This window comes from Salmo salar, chromosome ssa14 (genome assembly GCF_905237065.1).
Source record: "Salmo salar chromosome ssa14, Ssal_v3.1, whole genome shotgun sequence".
Lineage (NCBI taxonomy): Eukaryota > Metazoa > Chordata > Actinopteri > Salmoniformes > Salmonidae > Salmo > Salmo salar.
In genome coordinates this window covers 91264507-91289654 of record NC_059455.1, presented here as the reverse complement: position 1 = coordinate 91289654, position 25148 = coordinate 91264507, and the positions used below count along the sequence as shown (strand labels likewise).

At 48.2% G+C, this 25148-nt stretch overlaps 2 protein-coding genes across 2 annotated transcripts; both read left to right on the top strand.

The window, feature by feature from the left end:
• The first annotated feature begins 1197 nt into the window (after positions 1 to 1197).
• LOC106570592 (twist-related protein-like) lies at positions 1198 to 4037 on the top strand. The gene is made up of 3 exons (XM_014143044.2): positions 1198 to 1847; positions 2007 to 2210; positions 3035 to 4037. Exons 1-2 carry the CDS (start codon positions 1421 to 1423, stop codon positions 2174 to 2176), a joined length of 597 nt encoding a protein of 198 aa, XP_013998519.2. The 5' UTR covers positions 1198 to 1420; the 3' UTR covers positions 2177 to 2210; positions 3035 to 4037.
• Positions 4038 to 5369: 1332 nt separating this feature from the next.
• Positions 5370 to 15207, top strand: polr1f (RNA polymerase I subunit F). The gene is given in 4 exon segments (NM_001146566.1): positions 5370 to 5676; positions 12602 to 12743; positions 12873 to 13081; positions 14698 to 15207. Coding segments are annotated over 4 exon segments (1104 nt in total). The 5' UTR covers positions 5370 to 5377; the 3' UTR covers positions 15152 to 15207.
• The last annotated feature ends 9941 nt before the right edge of the window (positions 15208 to 25148 follow it).

Genomic DNA, 25148 nt, shown 5'->3' with positions numbered 1-25148 from the left:
CAGGCTACCTGCCGTCCCTACACTCTAACCACTAGGCTACCTGCCGTCCCTACACTCTAACTACTAGGCTACCTGCCGCCCCTATACTCTAACCACTAGGCTACCTACATTTACATTAAATTTTAGTCATTTAGCAGAAGCTCTTATCCAGAGCGACTTACAGTAGTGAATGCATACATTTCATACATTTTTTTCTCCGTACTGGTCCCCCGTGGGAATCGAACCCACAACCCTGGCGCTGCAAACACCATGCTCTACCAACTGAGCTACACAACTGAGCTGCCGTTATTTGCGAAATGTATTAATGACGGTGGTCTTATGACGAAATCCGAATATAGTTTGTGTATATGCGTGCGCGCACGTGTAGGTTTGCTCTCTGCGGCTTTCCCCTCCACGCACCTCCAATGTTTGCATTGCGCTCCAGCCGTCCACGGCATCAGCGACCCGCTGTGAGCTGGGATCCGCCCTGTGAGCTCCCTGGGCCGGCTTGCCTTTTAAACCTGAGCCGCTCTGCCGGGGTCCCAGCGGGGGGCAGAACCACTTAGCTGCATACCTTAGAGTAAAGAAAAATAAACAGTCAATCTTCGGCTACGGAAAACCTGCTGTTGACCTTTCTCTTTTCTGATAGAAATGGCTGATGTTTTCACTGGCTTGTCTTTGGAGCATTTTAAAATGTTTTATTTAACCTTTATTTAACGAGGCATACAGTGATGCAGAATAGGTTATAGGCTACATATATTATCTGAATAAGTCTGTTTTCATGACCTCATACAGGAATTAATGCAAATTAAACCAGACTGTTTTGCGTAAAGAAATCCAGTAAATGTGTGTGGTCGTTTTGACACATCTAATTGCGCATGAGTGCCCTATAGGGCAGAACGCGAAGAGGAAGGTCTGACCCCCCCAGCCGCTCCGTCCCTTCCATTAGGTTTTTCAACAACTTGTCCGCTTTGAATACATTAAAAGAGGAACATTTGACTTTTAATTGCGACTGTGCTCATGCGCAAAACACAAAACATTTTTAAATGATTTCTCGGCGCTCAGAACTTCTAACAGACTATGATCGACCTTCTCCCTCCCACCCACTCCCTCCTGACGTCACCTCACCCTCTCACCCAATCACAGCGCTCCCCAAAATCCCCATTCCGGGCGCTGCATGCTTATAAAGATATCCAACCGGCAGAGTACGAGACTGGATCAATGTTAACTGTCTACACTCCTCTCTGAAAGGGACAAAAGAGTGTGGGAGAGAGAGAGAGAGGGAGACAGAGGGAGAGAGGGAGAGGGAAAGAGGGAGAAAAGGATAGAGAAATAGGGATCTTAACTCCTGTCTTAAAGGGACAGGATCCACCAGGTTTCCAGGATGCTGTGACCCGGGTCAGGGGTTTAGGTCATCAGTCAGGGTTTAAGGGATCAGGTTATGTTTGGGGACATGATGTGTTCCCCAGTGGGGTCTCGGTCTCCGGTCGACAGCGCTGGGAACAGCGAGGAAGAGATCGACCAACACCGGAGGCCACGTAGAGGCACCAGAAAACAGTGGGCAAGCCGAAGGAGACCGGGGGAGCAGAATGAAGATGAAGAAGATGAGGGGAACCGGAATATCCAAAGCCCGGGGAAGAAGAGGGGGAAGAGGAGAGGAAGTGACTGGAGTGACGTCAGCAGTGTGAGCAGTCTACCCAGGTCTCTGGATGACACACAGAATCAGCGTGTCATGGCTAATGTACGGGAGCGACAGAGGACCCAGTCACTCAACCAGGCCTTCGCCTCGCTACGACAGATCATCCCCACGCTGCCCTCAGACAAACTCAGCAAGATCCAGACGCTCAAACTGGCCACGCGGTACATAGGTAGGCTACTTTCTGTAATTATAACCATTTAAGCAACCAATTAACCAATTATACATTTGAGGTGCCAATCCGTTAAGCACTTTGGGCTGTAATGTCATTACAAAAGGTGCCAATCAAAAAAAAAGATGATGAGAATGATGAAGATTATTCTTATTCTAGACTTCCTCCACCACGTGCTGCAGGGCGAGGCTATGGGCCTGGATTTGGACGAGGCGCATGTGTCAGGAGCAGCCAGCTGTGGTTATGTGGCCCATGAGCGTCTGAGCTATGTCTTCTCAGTGTGTAGGATGGAGGAGGAAGCATGGTCGGGGTCTGCTACATCATGCTAATGCTCCCTCCACTGCAGGGGCACAGCCAAACAGGGTAGGTTATGGTAGTGCTCCCTCCACTGCAGGGGCACAGCCAAACAGGGTAGGTTATGGTAGTGCTCCCTCCACTGCAGGAGCACAGCCAAACAGGGTAGGTTATGGTAGTGCTCCCTCCACTGCAGGAGCACAGCCAAACAGGGTAGGTTATGGTAGTGCTCCAGCCAAACAGGGTAGGTTATGGTAGTGCTCCCTCCACTGCAGGGGCACAGCCAAACAGGGTAAGTTATGGTAGTGCTCCCTCCACTGCAGGAGCACAGCCAAACAGGGTAGGTTATGGTAGTGCTCCCTCCACTGCAGGAGCACAGCCAAACAGGGTAGGTTATGGTAGTGCTCCCTCCACTGCAGGGGCACAGCCAAACAGGGTAGGTTATGGTAGTGCTCCAGCCAAACAGGGTAGGTTATGGTAGTGCTCCCTCCACTGCAGGAGCACAGCCAAACAGGGTAGGTTATGGTAGTGCTCCCTCCACTGCAGGGGCACAGCCAAACAGGGTAGGTTATGGTAGTGCTCCAGCCAAACAGGGTAGGTTATGATAGTGCTCCCTCCACTGCAGGGGCACAGCCAAATAGGGTAGGTTATGATAGTGCTCCCTCCACTGTAGGAGCACAGCCAAACAGGGTAGGTTATGGTAGTGCTCCAGCCAAACAGGGTAGGTTATGGCAGTGCTCCCTCCACTGCAGGGGCGCAGCCAAACAGGGTAGATTATGGTAGTGGTTATGGTTATGGTAGTGGTTATGGTATGGTATATTTATTAACATGATTTAAATTTGATCATAATATCAGACAACATGGTAACTAATCCATAGTTGATTTATCCACAGATTATCCAAGAGAATCCATACTGGTTGGGGTGGTTCAACATGCTACAACTGGACTGTGGTGTACTGGAGAGAGCAGGACTGATGGAACACCTCGTAACGACGAACGTTAGAGACATCAACAAAGATTTCTAACACGTTCTGTACTGTGTATCTCTATGGTGGGAGATATGCAGGCCGTTTCTGTGTGCTTGATTCCCACAATCCATAAGCCTTATAGGGGACATACAGGGCAGATAATAGATCAAAACCCATCCATGGACAACTATACCCTCGTTTTGGTCTGTTCTAGACTTCACACACAGACATAGAGACTGTCAGAATGCTCCACGTGACCTCTACCACACGAGGTTGGTGGCACCTTAATTGGGGAGGAAAGGTTTGTGGTAATGGCTGGAGTGGAATTAGTGGAATGGTATCAAATACATCAAACGTGTTTGATTCCATTTTCTCTGTTCCAGCCAGTATTATGAGCCGTCCTCCCCTCAGCAGCCTCCTGTGGCCTCTACACTCTATTTCTCTCCATGGGGATTGGCAACACATGAAGTACCAGTCTTTGTATCAACAAACTCATACAAAGTTATACAGATTATTTTCTCCTGGATTCTGAAATAACAATTTATTGATTGATGTTTTCAACGAAGAATGGGTCCATTTCTAAATGCATTTAAAATGTTGTAATGTTGTAAATATCTTTAATTATCTTCTGAAATAACAATTATTGTATGTTTGAATCAACATTTTAGTAATTTAGCTGATGGTCTTATCCAGAGTGAGTGAATATACAGTAACAGTAGACTACTGATGTTTGCAGGGTTGGGTAGGTTACTTTGTAAATATAATCTGTTACTTGACCAAAATTGTAATCAGTAATGTAATTTTGGGATTACACAAACTCAGTAATGTAAATCTGATTACTTTCCCCTTATCTGGCATTAGAAGACAAAAATGATCCATGAAATGCATTTGGTGTGTCATCATAGTGGTCTCTGACTTGTGGTCAGTCTCGCTCAGGTGGAAAAAATGTAAACTTGCGCCTTTTTTCAATGCTGAATTGAATGTAATTGAGAAAACAGAAAGGTGTCAATGTTTTTTTTTTCTTCTCGCAAACACCCTTTCTGAATTTAAACGTAATCCAAGAAGTAATCATCAAGTTTTTTAAAAGGCTATCTGTAATCTGATAAGAATATTTTTGCTGGTAATGTAACTGATTGGGTTTGTTTGTAATCAGATTACATGTAACTGAGTTACTAAACCCTGGATGTTTGATAAAAGAGCCAAGCTGGAGCCATATCCCATACAGGACGTTGCCATCTAACGGTTCAAATGAAACTGACACTACACAGAGAGAACGCCTGTACATCCAACAGCACAAGGTAACACACCACTACTCCTTTAACTCCACCACTACTCCTCTAACTCCACCACTACTCCTATAACTCCACCACTACTCCTCTAACTCCACCACTACGCCTCTAACTTCACCACTACTCTTATAACTTCAGCCCTACTCGTATAACTCCACCACTACTCCTCTAACTTCACCACTACTCCTCTAACTCCACCACTACTCCTCTAACTTCACCACTACTCCTCTAACTCCACCACTACACCTCTAACTCCACCACTACTCCTCTAACTCCACCACTACTCCTATAACTCCACCACTACGCCTCTAACTCCACCACTACTCCTCTAACTTCACCACTACTCTTCTAACTTCACCACTACTCCTCTAACTCCACCACTACACCTCTAACTCCACCACTACTCCTCTAACTCCACCACTACTCCTCTAACTTCACCACTACTCCTATAACTTCACCACTACTCCTCTAACTTCACCACTACTCCTCTAACTTCACCACTACTCCTATAACTCCACCACTACTCCTATAACTTCACCACTACTCCTCTGACTTCACCACTACTCCTCTAACTTCACCACTACTCCTCTAACTTCACCACTACTCCTCTAACTCCACCACTACTCCTCTAACTTCACCACTACTCCTCTAACTCCACCACTACTCCTCTAACTCCACCACTACTCCTCTAACTTCCTGTATAATGATTCTAGTGGAAAAAACGGCATCATAACACACTATTATGTTTGAGTTTCTTGAATGTATTTCAATCATGGCACACAATCAATGAAGAGCTGTATCTGTCTAACGTAGAGAAGGGGGTCAGTGAATGTGGAGTGGAATGTGTGCAGGTTTAGTTTTCGACTACTCCTCTCCGCTAGGAGACGACATAACAAAAACACCGACTGTCTAAACTCGCGGACCCTCTTCACTACGGAAGTCTTCCCTCGTCGACTTCCTTCCTGCTGTCTCCAGAAGCATGGCGAACTTGGAGCAGATAGAAGACGACTCGAAACACGCAAAAATGTCCACCGAAGTCTCAATTTTAACCAATCCGACAGCAAACGGACCTTATGCGGCAGGCGGTGGAGACCCAGGCGCGTTTCCAAGTCTGATCCCGTCGTTCGCTGACGCATGTAAGCTGGTGTCAACGCCGTACTCGTGTCTAGTCATGGACACGCACAGGAGACATATTGCCCTGTCGCCCATGTACCTGAAGAAGAAACGGACAGGGATCCAAGAGGAACTGAACACCGAACTGCTAAGATACTCAGAAAGGTAAGCTATGGGTTGAATATGCTAGTTAGTTAACTCACGAAGTGGCTAGTAACCAGCGATGTGCTGCTAGTTTATACACGTTGTAATACGCATGTAGACCCGACACATGCGCACCAGAGGTAGTCTGGCGGTAAAAAACTACTTTTTTTCGTACTTTGGATAAATGACAGTTTGCGCATACAGAAACATTTTGGCTACTCTAAATCTCTCCACTTTTTCGAGTTAAGAAAGTAGTTAGTTATATTGAAGCTAGTCACTAAACAACTCGTTAGTGAGAGCGTAGTTGAACAACGCCCTGGACCAGAGCTATCTAGCAGGCTTCCTACTTTGCAGTTGAAATCTATATCATCCCGAAATAGTTACTATTTAGAATATATTTGCTGTTGCATGCCTGATTTCGAGATCAGTGGCACAAAAGACTTTGATGGTCATGGCCCGCTACCAAAACCTGCGGGCTCTCCTTCACTGCAGCCAACGTGAGTAAAACGTTGAAACGTGTCAACCCTCGCAAGGCTGCAGGTCCAGATCCCAGCCGCGTCCTCAGAACATGCGCAGACCAGCTGGCTGGTGTGTTTACGGACATATTCAATCTCTCCCTATCACAGTCTGCTGTCCTCACTTGCTTCAAGACGTCCACCATTGTTCCTGTTCTCAAGAAAGTCAAGGTAACTGAGCTAAACGATTATCGCCCCGTAGCACTCACTTCCTCTTCATGAAGTGCTTTGAGAGACTAGTCAAGGACCATATCACCTCCACGCTACCTGACACCCTAGGCCCACTCCAATTTGCTTACCGCCCCAATAGGTCCACAGACGACGCAATCGCACTGCCCTAACCCATCTGGACGAGAGGAATACCTATGTAAGAATGCTGTTCATCGACTACAGCTCAGCATTTAACACCATAGTACCCTCTAAACTCGTCATTAAGCTCGAGACCCTGGGTCTCGATCCCTCCCTGTGCAACTGGGTCCTGGACTTCCTGACAGGCCGCCCCCAGGTGGTGAGAGTAGGTAACATCTCCACCCCGCTGATCCTCAACACAGGGGCCCCACATGGGTGCGTTCTCAGCCCTCTCCTGTACTCCCTGTTCACCCACGACTGCGTGGCCATGCACATTTCCAACTCAATCATCAAGTTTGCAGACGACACTACAGTGGTAGGCTTGATTACCAACAACGACGAGACGGCCTACAGGGAGAAGGTGAGGGCCCTCGGAGTGTGGTGTCAGGAAAATAACCTCACACTCAACGTCAACAAAACAAAGGAGATGATCGTGGACTTCAGGAAACAGCAGAGGGAGCAGCCCCCCATCCACATCGACGGGACAGTAGTGGAGAGGGTGGAGAGTTTTAAGTTCCTCAGCGTACACATCACGGACAAACTGAAATGGTCCACCCACACAGACAGTGTGGTGAAGAAGGCACAACAGCGCCTCTTCAACCTCAGGAGCCTGAAGAAATTTGTCTTGTCACCAAAAACACTCACAAACTTTTACAGATGCACAATTGAGAGCATCCTGTCGGGCTCTATCACCGCCTGGTACGGCAGCTGCTCCGCCCATAACCGGAAGGCTCTCCAGAGGGTGGTGAGGTCTGCACAACGCATCACCGGGTGCAAACTACCTGCCCTCCAGGACACCTACACCACCCGATGTCACAGGAAGGCCAAAATGATCATCAAGGACAGCAACCACCCGAGCCACTGCCTGTTCACCCCGCTAACATCCAGAAGGCGAGGTCAGTACAGGTGCATCAAAACTGGGACAGAGAGACTGAAAAACAGCTTCTATCTCAAGGTCATCAGACTGTTAAATAGCCATCACTAACATTGAGTGGCTGCTACCAACATACTGACTCAACTCCAACCACTTTAATAATGAAAAAAATGTATGTAATAAATGTATCACTAGCCACTTTCTATAATGTTTACTTACCTCATATGTATATACTGTACTCTATACCATCTACTTCATCTTGCCTATGCCGTTCGGCCATCGCTCATTTATATATTTTTATGTACATATTCGTATTCATTCCTTTCCACTTGTGTGTACAAGGTAGTTGTTGTGAAATTGTTAGATTACTTGTTAGATATTACTGCATGATCGGAACTAGAAGCACAAGCATTTCGCTACACTCGCATTAACATCTGCTAACCATGTGTATGTGACCAATAACATCTGCTAACCATGTGTATGGACCAATACAGCTCTATACATCTATGGACCAAAACATCTGCTAACCGTGTTATGGACCAATAACATCTGCTAACCGTGTGTATGGACCAATAACATCTGCTAACCATGTGTATGGACCAATAACATCTGCTAACCGTGTGTATGGACCAATAACATCTGCTAACCGTGTGTATGGACCAATAACATCTGCTAACCATGTGTATGGACCATTAACATCTGCTGACCATGTGTATGGACCATTAACATCTGCTGACCATGTGTATGGACCATTAACATCTGTTAACCATGTGACCAATAACATCTAACCATGTGACCAATAACATCTGCTGACCATGTGTATGGGACCAATAACATTTGATTTGATGTAAAACACTACTAACATTGGGTGGGTTCCGATACCTTTTGGACTCCGAGCGGGCTAAGGCACTGCAGCGCAAGAGGCGTCACTACAGACCCTGGTTCGATGCTGGGCTGTATCACAACCAGCCGTGATCGGGAGTCCCGTAGGGCGGAGCTTTCAAACCCTGGATTATATGTGTAGCTATGATTGCAAATTTTATGAACAAAAATACAGTTTTAAAATTCACACAATGTATAAACCTATTGTGACTGGGGCAGACCCAACCCTGCTGGCTGTGCAGGCTACTGTTCCAGCCCTGCACTAACACACCTGAGTCAATGTATCAAACCTAATAAGTTAATAATCAAGTTTGCTGTTGCTGGGCTGGAACAGAAGTCTGCTCACCCAGTAGATCGGGGACCAGTGGAGCGAGGTTGGCCACCTACATTTGAGTCATTTAGCAGACGCTCTTATCCAGAGCGACTTACAGGAGCAATTACGGTTAAGTACCTTGCTCAAAGGCACATCAACTGAGGCTTGTCGGCTCTGGGATTCAAACCAGCAACCTTTCAGTTACTGGCCCAACGCTCTAACCACTAGCCTACTCCAGTCCTGTTATTTACTTTTTTACTTTTAAAAATAATAATGGTAATAATAGCCTAGTTGTTACTAAAATGTCAAACTTTTACATGTGATTTAGCTTAATAGTACACTTTGAAATTATATGTAAGTGATGATTATTTGAGGTTAAGTGTTTAAAATTGTTTTAATTGTTAACTTAACAATTTTTTGATGTTGAACTAGTGTTGATGAATCACAGATCACAGTCCTGCAATAGAGAGAGGAAGGGAATCTCTAAGTTGTCTGTGTTGTATTCGCAAATGGAAATGACCTTTTTTGTTCAGTCATAAGCTCCAATTAGTTTGATCAATTAGTTTTGATTGTCCATTTATTTATTTTTTATACGGATATCAGCAACGTGAAATCATTTTGCAGTTGATAATGGCATGCAACGCCAATGCAACGCCAATGCAGCCACTGCTGTAGGCCTAACTCCAGTATTGTAGCCCCGGACAAGCACACCTGATTCCACTCATTGAGGGCCTGATGATTAGTTGACAAATTGAATCCGGTGTGTTTGTTCGGGGCTACAATAAAACTACCGTTGGGGGGGGTACTGGAGGACCGTAGTTGGGAACCACTAGCAGTATGATACAGTATGATGGCATTAGCCTTGTGGGAATTTGCAGTTGACATTGTGCATCTGAAGCAGAGAATAGCTTAACTCACACACTGTTTTACATATTGTTCGGTTCTCCGTTTAAAAACAATAACACTAGATTTACATTTACATTTTAGTCATTTAGCAGACGCTCTTATCCAGAGCGACTCACAGTAGTGAATGCATACATTACATAAATGTTTTCCCCCGTACTGGTCCCCCGTGGGAAACGAACCCACAACCCTGGTGTTGCAAACACCATGCTCTACCAACTGAGCCACACGGGATCGTGTGATCATTTGTAAGAGGCTAATCATTATACCAGATTTTGTAGGACAAAGTAGTAGTCGAAGAATCTGATGCTGCTGCAGTATTGCTCATCTTCACAGTGAGAATCTGATGCTGCTGCAGTATTGCTCATCTTCACAGTGAGAATCTGATGCTGCTGCAGTATTGCTCATCTTCACAGTGAGAATCTGATGCTGCTGCAGTATTGCTCATCTTCACAGTGGGAATCTGATGCTGCTGCAGTATTGCTCAGCTTCACAGTGGGAATCTGATGCTGCTGCAGTATTGCTCATCTTCACAGTGGGAATCTGATGCTGCTGCAGTATTGCTCATCTTCACAGTGGGAATCTGATGCTGCTGCAGTATTGCTCATCTTCACCGTGGGAATCTGATGCTGCTGCAGTATTGCTCATCTTCACAGTGGGAATCTGATGCTGCTGCAGTATTGCTCATCTTCACAGTGGGAATCTGATGCTGCTGCAGTATTGCTCATCTTCACAGTGGGAATCTGATGCTGCTGCAGTATTGCTCATCTTCACAGTGGGAATCTGATGCTGCTGCAGTATTGCTCATCTTCACAGTGGGAATCTGATGCTGCTGCAGTATTGCTCATCTTCACAGTGGGAATCTGATGCTGCTGCAGTATTGCTCATCTTCACAGTGGGAATCTGATGCTGCTGCAGTATTGCTCATCTTCACAGTGGGAATCTGATGCTGCTGCAGTATTGCTCATCTTCACAGTGGGAATCTGATGCTGCTGCAGTATTGCTCATCTTCACCGTGGGAATCTGATGCTGCTGCAGTATTGCTCATCTTCACAGTGGGAATCTGATGCTGCTGCAGTATTGCTCATCTTCACCGTGGGAATCTGATGCTGCTGCAGTATTGCTCATCTTCACAGTGGGAATCTGATGCTGCTGCAGTATTGCTCATCTTCACCGTGGGAATCTGATGCTGCTGCAGTATTGCTCATCTTCACAGTGGGAATCTGATGCTGCTGCAGTATTGCTCATCTTCACCGTGGGAATCTGATGCTGCTGCAGTATTGCTCATCTTCACCGTGGGAATCTGATGCTGCTGCAGTATTGCTCATCTTCACAGTGGGAATCTGATGCTGCTGCAGTATTGCTCACCTTCACAGTGGGAATCTGATGCTGCTGCAGTATTGCTCACCTTCACAGTGGGAATCCAGTCAACGTGTGTGTCTTGATAGAGGTCAGCTGGTGAACCTACAGTAGTACATAAACAAATGAAAAGCACCCCTGATGTTAGAAAATCAAATCAAATTTGAAACTTCCCCAAACTGCCCCATTATTGAGTTTTTCTAAGGACCCAGAAAACAGAGCCAGTGGGATAACCTATCCAAGTAAGATTTCACTTCTTTAGCTACCTGTACCATCAGGGCTTTTAATTGTTTGATTGTGTGTTTGATTCATTCAGCTGTTTTAGTGTCATATAAAGATTCAATCTATTGTTGGGCTGGAACAACCAATAGTCAACACAGCAGGTTGTCCTATCCCATTGAGGCCTTTGTCCTATGCTGTAATGTACATACACTCTTATGAATAAAGTTCTCAACAAATTATCGTTGGAGTTTCTTTTTGGGGGGGGGGACAGTAAGGTCCTCCTGGCTATATGGATGTAATATTGTATAGTCTCCCCCTTTTCATAGTCATGGCTATAAGGGATACAGCTGTTGTCAAATGAAAGTCATGTTTTACATTTCGTAGCAGACTAGGAGAATTAGGTTACGGTAAGGAAAAGGGTTAGCATTAGCTAAAATAAAAAAAATACTTTCGACAATTTGGTACAAGCTAGATCCCTTTTAGCCAGGAGCCCTTTTTCAAAGGCCTAGAGTACATGGTTGCATTCAAGACCAGGTATTTTTTACTGATCTGATCTGGACGACCAGCGTATTAACAAGATTCTGCTCATTTCTCCAGTCATAAAGTTTAGTAGAAGTGTTTATCAGAAGGCCACATTTTTCCCGTGCAAAGAAAATGTCTCTGACATAGCCTATAAACCTATGCCACTACACGCTTATTCATATCCTAAATTATGACTATCCAATCTACTCATCACATTAGGAGTAGTAGTCTTATGATGATAGAGGCATGTAATCTTTTTTTAGGGTGAAAAATAGCTTCCCCAAAAATGTTAAACTCACACAATACATGCTATTTGCTGGACTACAAGCTATCTAGCTAGCTAATTTAGTGTTGTTGTTAGCACAACAGCTAAACTAAACTCGAAATCGATCAGACGTGATTTACCAGTGATTAAATGATCGTAGCAGACCAGTTACTGACAGCTGTCTGGGTTCAGCTCTTGACGGGTAAAACGTTTTCTTCGCTTTTCTGACAGTTCTTGAGTCCTGGTGTGGGAATCTGTTCATTTTATTATAATTTTAACTGTTTTCTTTCCTGCCTTGTTAGAGCAGCCAAATACTGAATCAAGTAGTTTTAGGCACTGTTGTCATGCAGTTTGGGGTAGCCACTCGGCTCTTGTCAGAATAATTCATGTGGTGGTCTTCCAACATGGCCGCCAGGAGGTGTCGTTAGGTCAACTCTATAGCGTGCAGGCTTGTGCAGAATATCAGATCTTTACAATGCTCTGAACTTGTATTAAACATCCCAGGAACCACATGAAATATGTTACATTGATCTTCTGGCCTGCACATAATCATCTGTGTATCTGGCGTGTTCTCTGCTGACGATAACACTCCCGGGTCGTATCCTCTAGGAACCAAACAGAAGTAAACTGTCTGGAACGGGAGGGACCTACCTTGAAATGTTTTTTAAGTTTCCTGTTGCAAAACGTTTTGTTGTGGTGTGCATTAATGAATATGACCCTGTCGACCTGTGTTCCCTGTGCAGTCTGAAAGGTGTGCCTCTGGCCTATGATGAGGTCAGTTTACTGAGACAGCATGGAGACATCTACGACGATAACGGATACATTCACCTCGACATACAAGCCAACTTTGTCGTCTTCCAACCCCAGAGAGGACAGAAACTACTGGTGAGAGGCAAGCTATGTTAACTGTTTGAGTAACCCATACAGAACCGATGTGATTCTTACAGACAACTGCACAGTGTTGATGTGTTGTAGCTAGTTACCATGGTAATCTAACTGTACCCCCCTCTCCAGGGTACAGTTAATAAGCTTGGTGTGAGTCACGTGGGCTGTCTGGTCCATGGCTGTTTCAACGCCAGTGTTCCGAAGCCAGCCCACGTCACCATGGAGACCTGGAAGGAGGCAGGACCCAGGATAGGGGCGGAGCTGGAGTTTGAGGTCTGTCAGCTAGATGCAGACACAGTCGGAGTACTGCTGATCAGAGGAAGACTTGGCAGGGCACGGTAGGTTACGGTGTGTCTGAGATGGATTACATTGCAGTCGGACTGTGCAGAATCACTGATGTACAAATCACTTTGCATCCCAGTTGCTGGATCGAGTGATCAGGGCCAGTGATTCTGTGCCTCGCACGGCCGGGGGGGCAAGCTGCATGGGCCTTGCACGGCAGGGGGGGGCAAGCTGTATGGGCCTCGCACGGCAGGGGGGGGCAAGCTGTATGGGCCTCGCGCGGCGGGGGCAAGCTGTATGGGCCTCGCGGGGGGGGGCAAGCTGTATGGGCCTCGCGCGGCAGGGGGGCAAGCTGTATGGGCCTCGCGCGGCAGGGGGGGCAAGCTGTATGGGCCTCGCGCGGCGGGGGGGGGCAAGCTGTATGGGCCTCGCGGCGGGGGGGGCAAGCTGTATGGGCCTCGCGCGGCAGGGGGGTGCAAGCTGTATGGGCCTCGCGCGGCGGGGGGGGCAAGCTGTATGGGCCTCGCGTGGCGGGGGGGGCAAGCTGTATGGGCCTCGCGCGGCAGGGTTGGTGCAAGCTGTATGGGCCTCGCGTGGCAGGGGGGGCAAGCTGTATGGGCCTCGCGCGGCGGGGGGGGCAAGCTGTATGGGCCTCGCGCGGCAGGGGGGGCAAGCTGTATGGGCCTCGCGCGGCAGGGGGGGCAAGCTGTATGGGCCTCGCGCGGCAGGGGGGCAAGCTGTATGGGCCTCGCGCGGCGGGGGGGGCAAGCTGTATGGGCCTCGCGCGGCGGGGCAAGCTGTATGGGCCTCGCGGGGGGGCAAGCTGTATGGGCCTCGCGCGGCAGGGGGGGGCAAGCTGTATGGGCCTCGCGCGGCGGGGGGGGGCAAGCTGTATGGGCCTCGCGCGGCGGGGCAAGCTGTATGGGCCTCGCGGGGGGGCAAGCTGTATGGGCCTCGCGCGGCAGGGGGGGCAAGCTGTATGGGCCTCGCGCGGCAGGGGGGGCAAGCTGTTGGGCCTCGCGCGGCGGGGGGGGCAAGCTGTATGGGCCTCGCGCGGCGGGGGGGGCAAGCTGTATGGGCCTCGCGCGGCAGGGGGGGTGCAAGCTGTGTGGGCCTCGCGCGGCGGGGGGGCAAGCTGTATGGGCCTCGCGTGGCGGGGGGGCAAGCTGTATGGGCCTCGCGCGGCAGGGTTGGTGCAAGCTGTATGGGCCTCGCGTGGCGGGGGGGCAAGCTGTATGGGCCTCGCGTGGCGGGGGGGCAAGCTGTATGGGCCTCGCGCGGCGGGGGGGGCAAGCTGTATGGGCCTCGCGCGGCGGGGGGGCAAGCTGTATGGGCCTCGCGCGGCAGGGGGGGGGCAAGCTGTATGGGCCTCGCGCGGCAGGGGGGGGCAAGCTGTATGGGCCTCGCGCGGCAGGGGGGGGCAAGCTGTATGGGCCTCGCGCGCGGGGGGGCAAGCTGTATGGGCCTCGCGCGGCGGGGGGGGGCAAGCTGTATGGGCCTCGCGCGGCGGGGGGGCAAGCTGTATGGGCCTCGCGCGGCAGGGGGGGCAAGCTGTATGGGCCTCGCGCGGCGGGGGGGCAAGCTGTATGGGCCTCGCGCGGCAGTGGGCAAGCTGTATGAGGATATGTTAGAGCTGTGTTATCTGAGGCTAAACAGTTGTGTGTTCTCTCAGGGTTCAGGAGCTGATGGCAGCTGGAGAGAGTTCTGATCCTATTGACCCCACAGAACAGCTGGAGGAACCAGACACAGAACCTGCTCTACAACCCAACCAGGACTCGCCCGAAGCCACCGTCAAACCCAAGAAGAAGAAGAAGAGGAAGGAGAAACACAGAGAGGAGGTGGTTTCAGTACCAGCCCCCGGAGATGCTGTGAACGGAACAGTGGAGGACAGCAGCACTAACGGACACTCTGAGGAGAAGAAGAAGAAGAGGAAGGAGAAACGACAGAACGAAGAGGATGAGGAGAGAGAAGTGGGTGGGAGAGGTCCTGTGGAGGTGCAGGGGAGCGACTCCAGCGGTTACCTTAGTGACAAGCCAAACAGGAAGAGGAAACAGGGTGACGATATCACGTCCTTTCTCCATGGAGATCCTGAAACGCCCAAAACTAAGAAGAAGAAAAATAAATGATGTGACTGTGTCACTGCGACTAAAATTGAGTGAAACTGAATAAACATTAAAAGATGATGATGTTGACTAATGGAATGTCTTAAGTACACCTGGTGACATAGTTTTGTTACAGCTTCAGCCCAATGTGGCCTCCCATACTGTTGGGTTGGTCTGTGTCTCTGTTGATGCAGCTCTTTGTGTAGTTCCCTTTACAAACCTCCCATACTGTTGGGTTGGTCTGTGTCTCTGTTGATGCAGCTCTTTGTGTAGTTCCCTTTACAAACCTCCCATACTGTTGGGTTGGTCTGTGTCTCTGTTGATGCAGCTCTTTGTGTAGTTCCCTTTACAAACCTCCCATACTGTTGGGTTGGTCTGTGTCTCTGTTGATGCAGCTCTTTGTGTAGTTCCCTTTACAAACCTCCCATACTGTTGGGTTGGTCTGTGTCTCTGTTGATGCAGCTCTTTGTGTAGTTCCCTTTACAAACCTCCCATACTGTTGGGTTGGTCTGTGTCTCTGTTGATGCAGCTCTTTGTGTAGTTCCCTTTACAAACCTGCAGAGGGAGCCAAGTCATTTCTAGAAGCCTCCATGGCTCATGGTAAAGAACTCCAGGTTTTACCCTTCTAGCTTCCGCTAGAACACATCCACATGCTGTAGGGATATTCGTCACGGCTTTACCAGTGTCTTCAAATCTGGAATGGCACCCTATTCCCTACATTGTGCACTAGTTTGGGTCAGGGTCACATAGGGCTATCATATAGGTTCTTTGCCAAAAGTAGTGCACTATGTAGGGAATTAGGGTTTCATTTGGAACGGAGATGGTGTGTTGTTGTTCTCCAGGCCCCGGAGAGAAGGGAAGAGATGTTACCGCTTTCTAGTCCTTCTACACATTGAAGACCTCAGCAAAGCAGAGAAAGTGTTTTTATTAATTAAATAATAATATATTTGGGAGTGACTGTGTTGTGCCTTTTTTCTAAGTTAGTGTGGTAGAGGATAGTTAGTTGTAGATGTAGGTGATGACGCAGCTCCACGAGAAGGGCTTACCAACAACAACTAATTTGAGGTATGTCCATCTCCCCAAGTCGCCTGAGTGGGTGATTCATAATTGTACAGTTTGTCACGTTTTGTACTAGGAAGTTAACATGCAATCCGATCAGACGGGTTCATACTAGGTAGGAGGCGTGTGGAGTCGGCAAATATGTTGAGCCACAACCCCTCACTTAATCTGAGGAATGGAGAGCAGAGCTGCACACACAGGTGAGAAATGGATCATTAGACCTTGTGTTATGTCTAATATGTAATGATCATTGTTTTAGACTAGGATCCTCAATGTAGGGTTATTCCATATCATTGTTTTAGACTAGGATGTAGGGTTATTCCATATCATTGTTTTAGACTAGGATGTAGGGTTATTCCATATCATTGTTTTAGACTAGGATGTAGGGTTATTCCATATCATTGTTTTAGACTAGGATGTAGGGTTATTCCATATCATTGTTTTAGACTAGGATGTAGGGTTATTCCATATCATTGTTTTAGACTAGGATGTAGGGTTATTCCATATCATTGTTTTAGACTAGGATGTAGGGTTATTCCATATCATAGTTTTAGACTAGGATGTAGGGTTATTCCATATCATTGGGTGAATCAAAACGAGCACCTAACTGTTGTACATGGAGTTACACGAACACTCCCACTTCAATTTTCTTACTATGGTTTTGCAGATAGCTGCTTTATTGAGGAAAGTTTTACTTGCAATGACTGTAATGTGGCTGCAGCCTGGTTTCATAGACTAGACGTAACAAAGTAAACATCAATTTGGTACTCTCAAATTACTATTTGTTACATTTGGAATGGTTACTTAAGGTAAAAACTAAAGTTGGGTGGTTGGTCATGGTGGATGGGTAGGCGTGTAACGTTTACGTCTAGCAACCCAAAGCTTGTGCTTTCGAATCTCATCAGACAACTAGCATTTTAGCTCATTTGCAACTACTTTAACCTTAACCCCTAGCCTAACAAACATTAGCCACTTAGCTAATGTTAGCGTTAGCCACCTAGCTAACGTCAGCGTTAGCCACAACAAATCTGAATTCCTAACCTATAATACGTTTAGCAAAAGCGTAAGTATGAATTGCAATTCCTAACATATTGTATGACATGGATGATGGACATCCACAAATTAATACATACCATATGAAACTTAACATCATACTAATTGGAATGTCCAGGATTTACCTTTACTATGTTACGTCTACCCCTGAGTCCAGGTTGGTGGTTAACTTAACTACCTAAGTTGAATGCGCTGATTAAGTTGCTCTGGATAAGAGCATCTGCTAAATGATCAAAATGTAGTCTGGTACACTGGGTGGGTGGAGTTTGCACACTTTAGACCATTCCATTGGTCCTAAAGTGAAATCTCTGCCCACCTGTAGCACTGTGCGAACTAACATTTTAATTAACCAGGCAAGTCCATTAAGAACCCATTCTTATTTACAATGACGGCCTACCCTGGCCAAACCCAAATGACGCTGGGCCAATTGTACACCACCCTATGGGACTCCCAATCACGGACGGATGTGATACAGCCTGGAATCGCACCAGGGACTGCAGTGACACCTCTTGCACTGAGATGCAGTGCCTTAGACTGCTGCTCCACTCGGGAGCCCAGATGTAAAAATGATTGCACCCATCATGCACCGAGGCAGACGAACACACACAATATCCTGTCTAACCCCAACTCAGAGAAGACTTCATTCGATCTATACATTAAAATATATTTTGAGATGAGTGAAGTTCATAATCTCTAAAGTCTATACCTACTCCTCCCCCCTAAAGTCTATACCTACTCCTCCCCCCTAAAGTCTATACCTACTCCTCCCCCCTAAAGTCTATACCTACTCCTCCCCACTAGTCTGTACCTACTCCTCCCCCCTAAAGTCTATACCTACTCCTCCCCCCTAAAGTCTATACCTACTCCTCCCCCCTAAAGTCTATACCTACTCCTCCCCCCCTAAAGTCTATACCTACTCCTCCCCACTAGTCTGTACCTACTCCTCCCCCCCTAAAGTCTATACCTACTCCTCCCCCCTAAAGTCTATACCTACTCCTCCCCACTAGTCTGTACCTACTCCTCCCCCCTAAAGTCTATACCTACTCCTCCCCCCTAAAGTCTATACCTACTCCTCCCCACTAGTCTGTACCTACTCCTCCCCCTAAAGTCTACACCTACTCCTCTCCCCTAAAGTCTATACCTACTCCTCCCCACTAGTCTGTACCTACTCCTCCCCCACTAGTCTGTACCTACTCCTCCCCCCTAAAGTCTACACCTACTCCTCCCCCTAAAGTCTGTACCTACTCCTCCCCACTAGTCTGTACCTACTCCTCCCCCTAAAGTCTATACCTACTCATCCCCCTAGTCTACCCTCCTCCCCCTAAAGTCTATACCTACTCCTCCCCACTAGTCTGTACCTACTCCTCCCCACTAGTCTGTACCTACTCCTCCCCCCTAAAGTCTATACCTACTCCTCCCCCCTAAAGTCTATACCTACTCCTCCCCACTAGTCTGTACCTACTCCTCCCCCCTAAAGTCTATACCTACTCCTCCCCCTAAAGTCTATACCTACTCCTCCCCCTAAAGTCTATACCTACTCCTCCCCCCTAAAGTCTATACCTACTGCTCCCCCCTAAAGTCTATACCTACTCCTCCCCACTAGTCTGTACCTACTCCTCCCCCCTAAAGTCTATACCTACTCCTCCCCCCTAAAGTCTATACCTACTCCTCCCCACTAGTCTGTACCTACTCCTCCCCCCCTAAAGTCTATACCTACTCCTCCCCCCTAAAGTCTATACCTACTCCTCCCCCCTAAAGTCTATACCTACTCCTCCCCCCTAAACTCTATACCTACTCCTCCCCACTAGTCTGTACCTACTCCTCCCCCCTAAAGTCTATACCTACTCCTCCCCACTAGTCTATACCTACTCCTCCCCCCTAAAGTCTATACCTACTCCTCCCCCCTAAAGTCTATACCTACTCCTCCCCACTAGTCTGTACCTACTCCTCCCCCCTAAAGTCTATACCTACTCCTCCCCCCTAAAGTCTATACCTACTCCTCCCCACTAGTCTATACCTACTCCTCCCCCCCTAAAGTCTATACCTACTCCTCCCCACTAGTCTGTACCTACTCCTCCCCCCTAAAGTCTATACCTACTCCTCCCCCCTAAAGTCTATACCTACTCCTCCCCACTAGTCTGTACCTACTCCTCCCCCCTAAAGTCTATACCTACTCCTCCCCCCTAAAGTCTATACCTACTCCTCCCCCCTAAAGTCTATACCTACTCCTCCCCCTAAAGTCTATACCTACTCCTCCCCACTAGTCTGTACCTACTCCTCCCCCCTAAAGTCTATACCTACTCCTCCCCCCTAAAGTCTATACCTACACCTCCCCACTAGTCTATACCTACTCCTCCCCCCTAAACTCTATACCTACTCCTCCCCACTAGTCTGTACCTACTCCTCCCCCCTAAAGTCTATACCTACTCCTCCCCCCTAAAGTCTATACCTACTCCTCCCCCCTAAAGTCTGTACCTACTCCTCCCCACTAGTCTGTACCTACTCCTCCCCCTAAAGTCTATACCTACTCCTCCCCCCTAAAGTCTATACCTACTCCTCCCCCTAAATCTATACCTACTCCTCCCCCTAAAGTCTATACCTACTCCTCCCCCCTAAAGTCTATACCTACTCCTCCCCACTAGTCTATACCTACTCCTCCCCCCTAGTCTATACCTACTCCTCCCCCCTAAAGTCTATACCTACTCCTCCCCCCTAAAGTCTATACCTACTCCTCCCCACTAGTCTGTACCTACTCCTCCCCACTAGTCTATACCTACTCCTCCCCCCTAAAGTCTCTATACCTACTCCTCCCCCCTAAAGTCTATACCTACTCCTCCCCCACTAGTCTATACCTACTCCTCCCCCCTAAAGTCTATACCTACTCCTCCCCCCTAAAGTCTATACCTACTCCTCCCCCCTAAAGTCTATACCTACTCCTCCCCACTAGTCTGTACCTACTCCTCCCCCCTAAAGTCTATACCTACTCCTCCCCCCTAAAGTCTATACCTACTCCTCCCCCACTAGTCTATACCTACTCCTCCCCACTAGTCTGTACCTACTCCTCCCCCCTAAAGTCTATACCTACTCCTCCCCCTAAAGTCTATACCTACTCCTCCCCACTAGTCTGTACCTACTCCTCCCCCTAAAGTCTATACCTACTCCTCCCCCCTAAAGTCTATACCTACTCCTCCCCCTAAAGTCTATACCTACTCCTCCCCCCTAAAGTCTATACCTACTCCTCCCCCCTAAAGTCTATACCTACTCCTCCCCCACTAGTCTGTACCTACTCCTCCCCCCTAAAGTCTATACCTACTCCTCCCCCCTAAAGTCTATACCTACTCCTCCCCACTAGTCTATACCTACTCCTCCCCCTAAAAGTCTATACCTACTCCTCCCCACTAGTCTGTACCTACTCCTCCCCCTAAAGTCTATACCTACTCCTCCCCCTAAAGTCTATACCTACTCCTCCCCCTAAAGTCTGTACCTACTCCTCCCCACTAGTCTGTACCTACTCCTCCCCCCCTAAAGTCTATACCTACTCCTCCCCCTAAAGTCTATACCTACTCCTCCCCCTAAAGTCTATACCTACTCCTCCCCCCTAAAGTCTATACCTACTCCTCCCCCCTAAAGTCTATACCTACTCCTCCCCCCTAAAGTCTATACCTACTCCTCCCCCCTAAAGTCTATACCTACTCCTCCCCATTAAAGTCTATACCTACTCCTCCTCACTAAAGTCTATACCTACTCCCCCCCCCCTAAAGTCTATACCTACTCCTCCCCCCTAAAGGCTGTACCTACTCCTCCCCCCTAGTCTATACCTACTCCTCCCCCCTAAAGTCTATACCTACTCCTCCCCACTAGTCTATACCTACTCCTCCCCACTAGTCTGTACCTACTCCTCCCCCCTAAAGTCTATACCTACTCCTCCCCATTAAAGTCTATACCTACTCCTCCCCCCTAAAGTCTGTACCTACTCCTCCCCCCTAAAGTCTATACCTACTCCTCCCCCCCTAAAGTCTATACCTACTCCTCCCCACTAGTCTATACCTACTCCTCCCCACTAGTCTATACCTACTCCTCCCCCCTAAAGTCTATACCTACTCCTCCCCCCTAAAGTCTGTACCTACTCCTCCCCCCTAAAGTCTGTACCTACTCCTCCCCACTAAAGTCTATACCTACTCCTCCCCACTAAATCTATACCTACTCCTCCCCATTAAAGTCTATACCTACTCCTCCCCACTAGTCTGTACCTACTCCTCCCCCCTAAAGTCTATACCTACTCCTCCCCCCTAAAGTCTATACCTACTCCTCCCCCCTAAAGTCTATACCTACTCCTCCCCCTAAAGTCTATAGCTACTCCTCCCCCCTAAAGTCTATACCTACTCCTCCCCCCTAAAGTCTATACCTACTCCTCCCCCCTAAATCTATACCTACTCCTCCCCATTAAAGTCTATACCTACTCCTCCCCCCTAAAGTCTATACCTACTCCTCCCCACTAAATCTATACCTACTCCTCCCCATTAAAGTCTATACCTACTCCTCCCCACTAAAGTTATACCTACTCCTCCCTGCTAAAGTTCAGGGTGTTCCCCCGTTCATTGAACAGATGTTGTCACTGCAGTTGTGAATGGAATATAGATAAGCGTTGCTGCATAGCTATTTTCAGGTCTCTCCAGAGATGTTCCATTGGGTTCAAGTCTGGGCTCTGGCAGGGCCACTCAAGGACATTCAGAGACTTTTCCCGAAGCCACTCCTGCGTTGTCTTGGCTGTGTGCTTAGTGTCGTTTTTCTGTTGGAAGGGGAACATTCACCCCAGCCTGAGGTCCTGAGCGCTCTGGAGCAGGTTTTCATCAAGGATCTCTCTCTACTTTTCTCCATTCATGTTTCGCTTGATCCTGAGTAGTCACCACCATGCTTCACCATAAGGATGGTACCAGGTTTCCTCCAGACTTGACGCTTGGCATTCAGGCCAAAGAGTTCAATCTTGGTTCCATCAGAGCAGAGAATCTTGTTTCTCATGGTCTGAGAGTCCTTTAGGTGTATTTTGGCAAACTCCAAGCAGACTGTCATGTGCCTTTTCCATCTGGCCACTACCATAAAGGCCTGATTGGTGGAGTGCTGCAGAGGTGGTTGTCCTTCTGGAAGGTTCTCCCATCTCCACAGCGGAACTCTGGAGCTCTGTTAGTGTGACCAGCGGGTTCTTGGTCACCTCCCTGACGAAGGCTCTTCTACCCCAATTGCTCAGTTTGGCCAGGCGGCCAGCTCTAGGAAGAGTCTTGGTGGTTCCAAACTTCTTTCACTTAAGAATGATGGAGGCCACTGTGTTCTTGAGGACCTTCAATGCTGCAGACATTTTTTTGGTACCCTTCCCCAGATCTGTGCCTCGACACAATCCTGTCTCAGAGCTCTACGGACAATTCCTTCGACCTCATGGCTTGGTTTTTGCTCTGACATGCACTGTCACCTGTGGAACCTTATATAGACAGGTGTGTGCCTTTCTGATGTCCAATCAATTGAATTTACCAATCAAGTTGTAGAAACATCTCACGGACGATCAATGCAAACAGGATGCACCTGAGCTCAATTTTGAGTCTCATATCAAAAGGGTCTGAATACTTATGTAAATGGGTGGAGTATTGTGTGTGTGTTGAGGATTTGTTACATTTATCAAATTTAGAATAAGGCTGTAATGTAACAATGTGTAAAAAGTCAAGGGGTCCGAATACTTTCCGAAGGCACTGTACAAAACATTAGGAAAACCTGCTCTTTCCATGACAGACTGACCAGGTGAATCCAGGTGAAAGCAATGACTCCGTTATCGATGTCACTTGTTAAATCCACTACAATCAGTGTAGATGAACGGGAGGAGACAGGTTAAAGAAGGATCTTTAAGCCTTGAGACATGGGTTGTGTGTGTGTGCCATTCAGAGGGGGAATGACCAAGACAAAATATTTAAGTGCCTTTGAACTGGGTATGGTAGTAACTGCCAGGCTCACCGGTTTGAGTCAAGAACTGCAGCGCTGTCCCTGGCAACACACACAGTCTTACCTTGGTTAGTTACAGTAACAGACTGGTTACTATGTTTCTCCTGTCTATAGTAAGGAATAGTGATTGATCAATAAGGTTAACTAAGCATTTCCATAGTTTTATTTTTGTTTTATAAGAAGCCTATAGAAAAATATTGTAACTCCATAATGATTGTTTTCCTGATATACAGTACAAGCATGAATATACAGCAGGGGTGGAAGCTAACTGACCTCCTGGAGAGTTACTGGGTGTGTAGACTTCTGCTTCAGGATCTGGGTAGAACACTGCTGGAGAAAAGCAGCTCTACAGGAGGAGGGTTACCCACAACAGCTCTACAGGAGGACAGTTACCCACAGCAGCTCTACAGGAGGAGGGTTACCCACAACAGCTCTACAGGAGGAGGGTTACCCACAGCAACTCTACAGGATGAGGGTTACCCACAGCAGCTCTACAGGAGGAGGGTTACCCACAACAGCTCTACAGGAGGAGGGTTACCCACAGCAGCTCTACAGGAGGAGGGTTACCCACAACAGCTCTACAGGAGGAGGGTTACCAACAGGAGGAGGGTTACCCACAGGCGCGCTACAGGATGAGGGTTACCCACAACAGCTCTACAGGAGGAGGGTTACCCACAACAGCTCTACAGGAGGAGGGTTACCCACAACAGCTCTACAGGAGGAGGGTTACCCACAACAGCTCTACAGGAGGACAGCTCTACAGGATGAGGGTTACCCACAACAGCTCTACAGGAGGACGGTTACCCACAGCAGCTCTACAGGAGGACAGCTCTACAGGATGAGGGTTACCCACAGCAGCTCTACAGGAGGAGGGTTACCAACAGCAGCTCTACAGGAGGAGGGTTACCAACAGCAGCTCTACAGGAGGAGGGTTACCAACAGCAGCTCTACAGGAGGAGGGTTACCCACAGCAGCTCTACAGGAGGACGGTTACCCACAGCAGCTCTACAGGAGGAGGGTTACCCACAGCACCTCTACAGGAGGAGGGTTACCCACAACAGCTCTACAGAAGGAGGGTTACCCACAACAGCTCTACAGGAGGACAGTTGCCCACAACAGCTCTACAGGAGGAGGGTTACCCACAACAGCTCTACAGGAGGACAGCTCTACAGGATGAGGGTTACCCACAACAGCTCTACAGGATGAGGGTTACCCACAGCAGCTCTACAGGAGGAGGGTTACCCACAGTAGCTCTACAGGAGGAGGGTTACCCACAACAGCTCTACAGGATGAGGGTTACCCACAGCAGCTCTACAGGAGGAGGGTTACCAACAGCAGCTCTACAGGAGGAGGGTTACCCACAGTAGCTCTACAGGAGGAGGGTTACCCACAGCAGCTCTACAGGATGAGGGTTACCCACAGTAGCTCTACAGGAGGAGGGTTACCCACAGCAGCTCTACAGGAGGAGGGTTACCAACAGGAGGAGGGTTACCCACAACAGCTCTACAGGATGAGGGTTACCCACAACAGCTCTACAGGATGAGGGTTACCCACAGCAACTCTACAGGATGAGGGTTACCCACAGCAGCTCTACAGGAGGAGGGTTACCCACAACAGCTCTACAGGAGGAGGGTTACCCACAGCAGCTCTACAGGAGGAGGGTTACCCACAGCAGCTCTACAGGAGGAGGGTTACCCACAGCAGCTCTACAGTGTGCATCGTTGGTCGTCTGTCTGATACTTTAAATAATTCCATATTCTGCTCTGTATTAGATCGCTAAAGCACTGTTCCTTCATACACCTACATTCATATAGCCAGAACCAGGGGGAGGGAGGGAGGGAGGGAGGGAGGGAGAGAGAGAGGAATGGGAGAGAGAGAGAGGAATGGGAGAGGGAGATAGGAATGAGAGAGAGGAATGAGGGAG

Excerpts from the sequence above, each read along its gene's own strand:
- LOC106570592 (XM_014143044.2), top strand. The coding sequence starts at position 1,421 with ATGTTTGGGGACATGATGTGTTCCCCAGTGGGGTCTCGGTCTCCGGTC. Across the intron at positions 1,848-2,006 it reads ACTGGCCACGCGGTACATAG|ACTTCCTCCACCACGTGCTG; the intron begins GTAGGCTACTTT and ends TTCTTATTCTAG.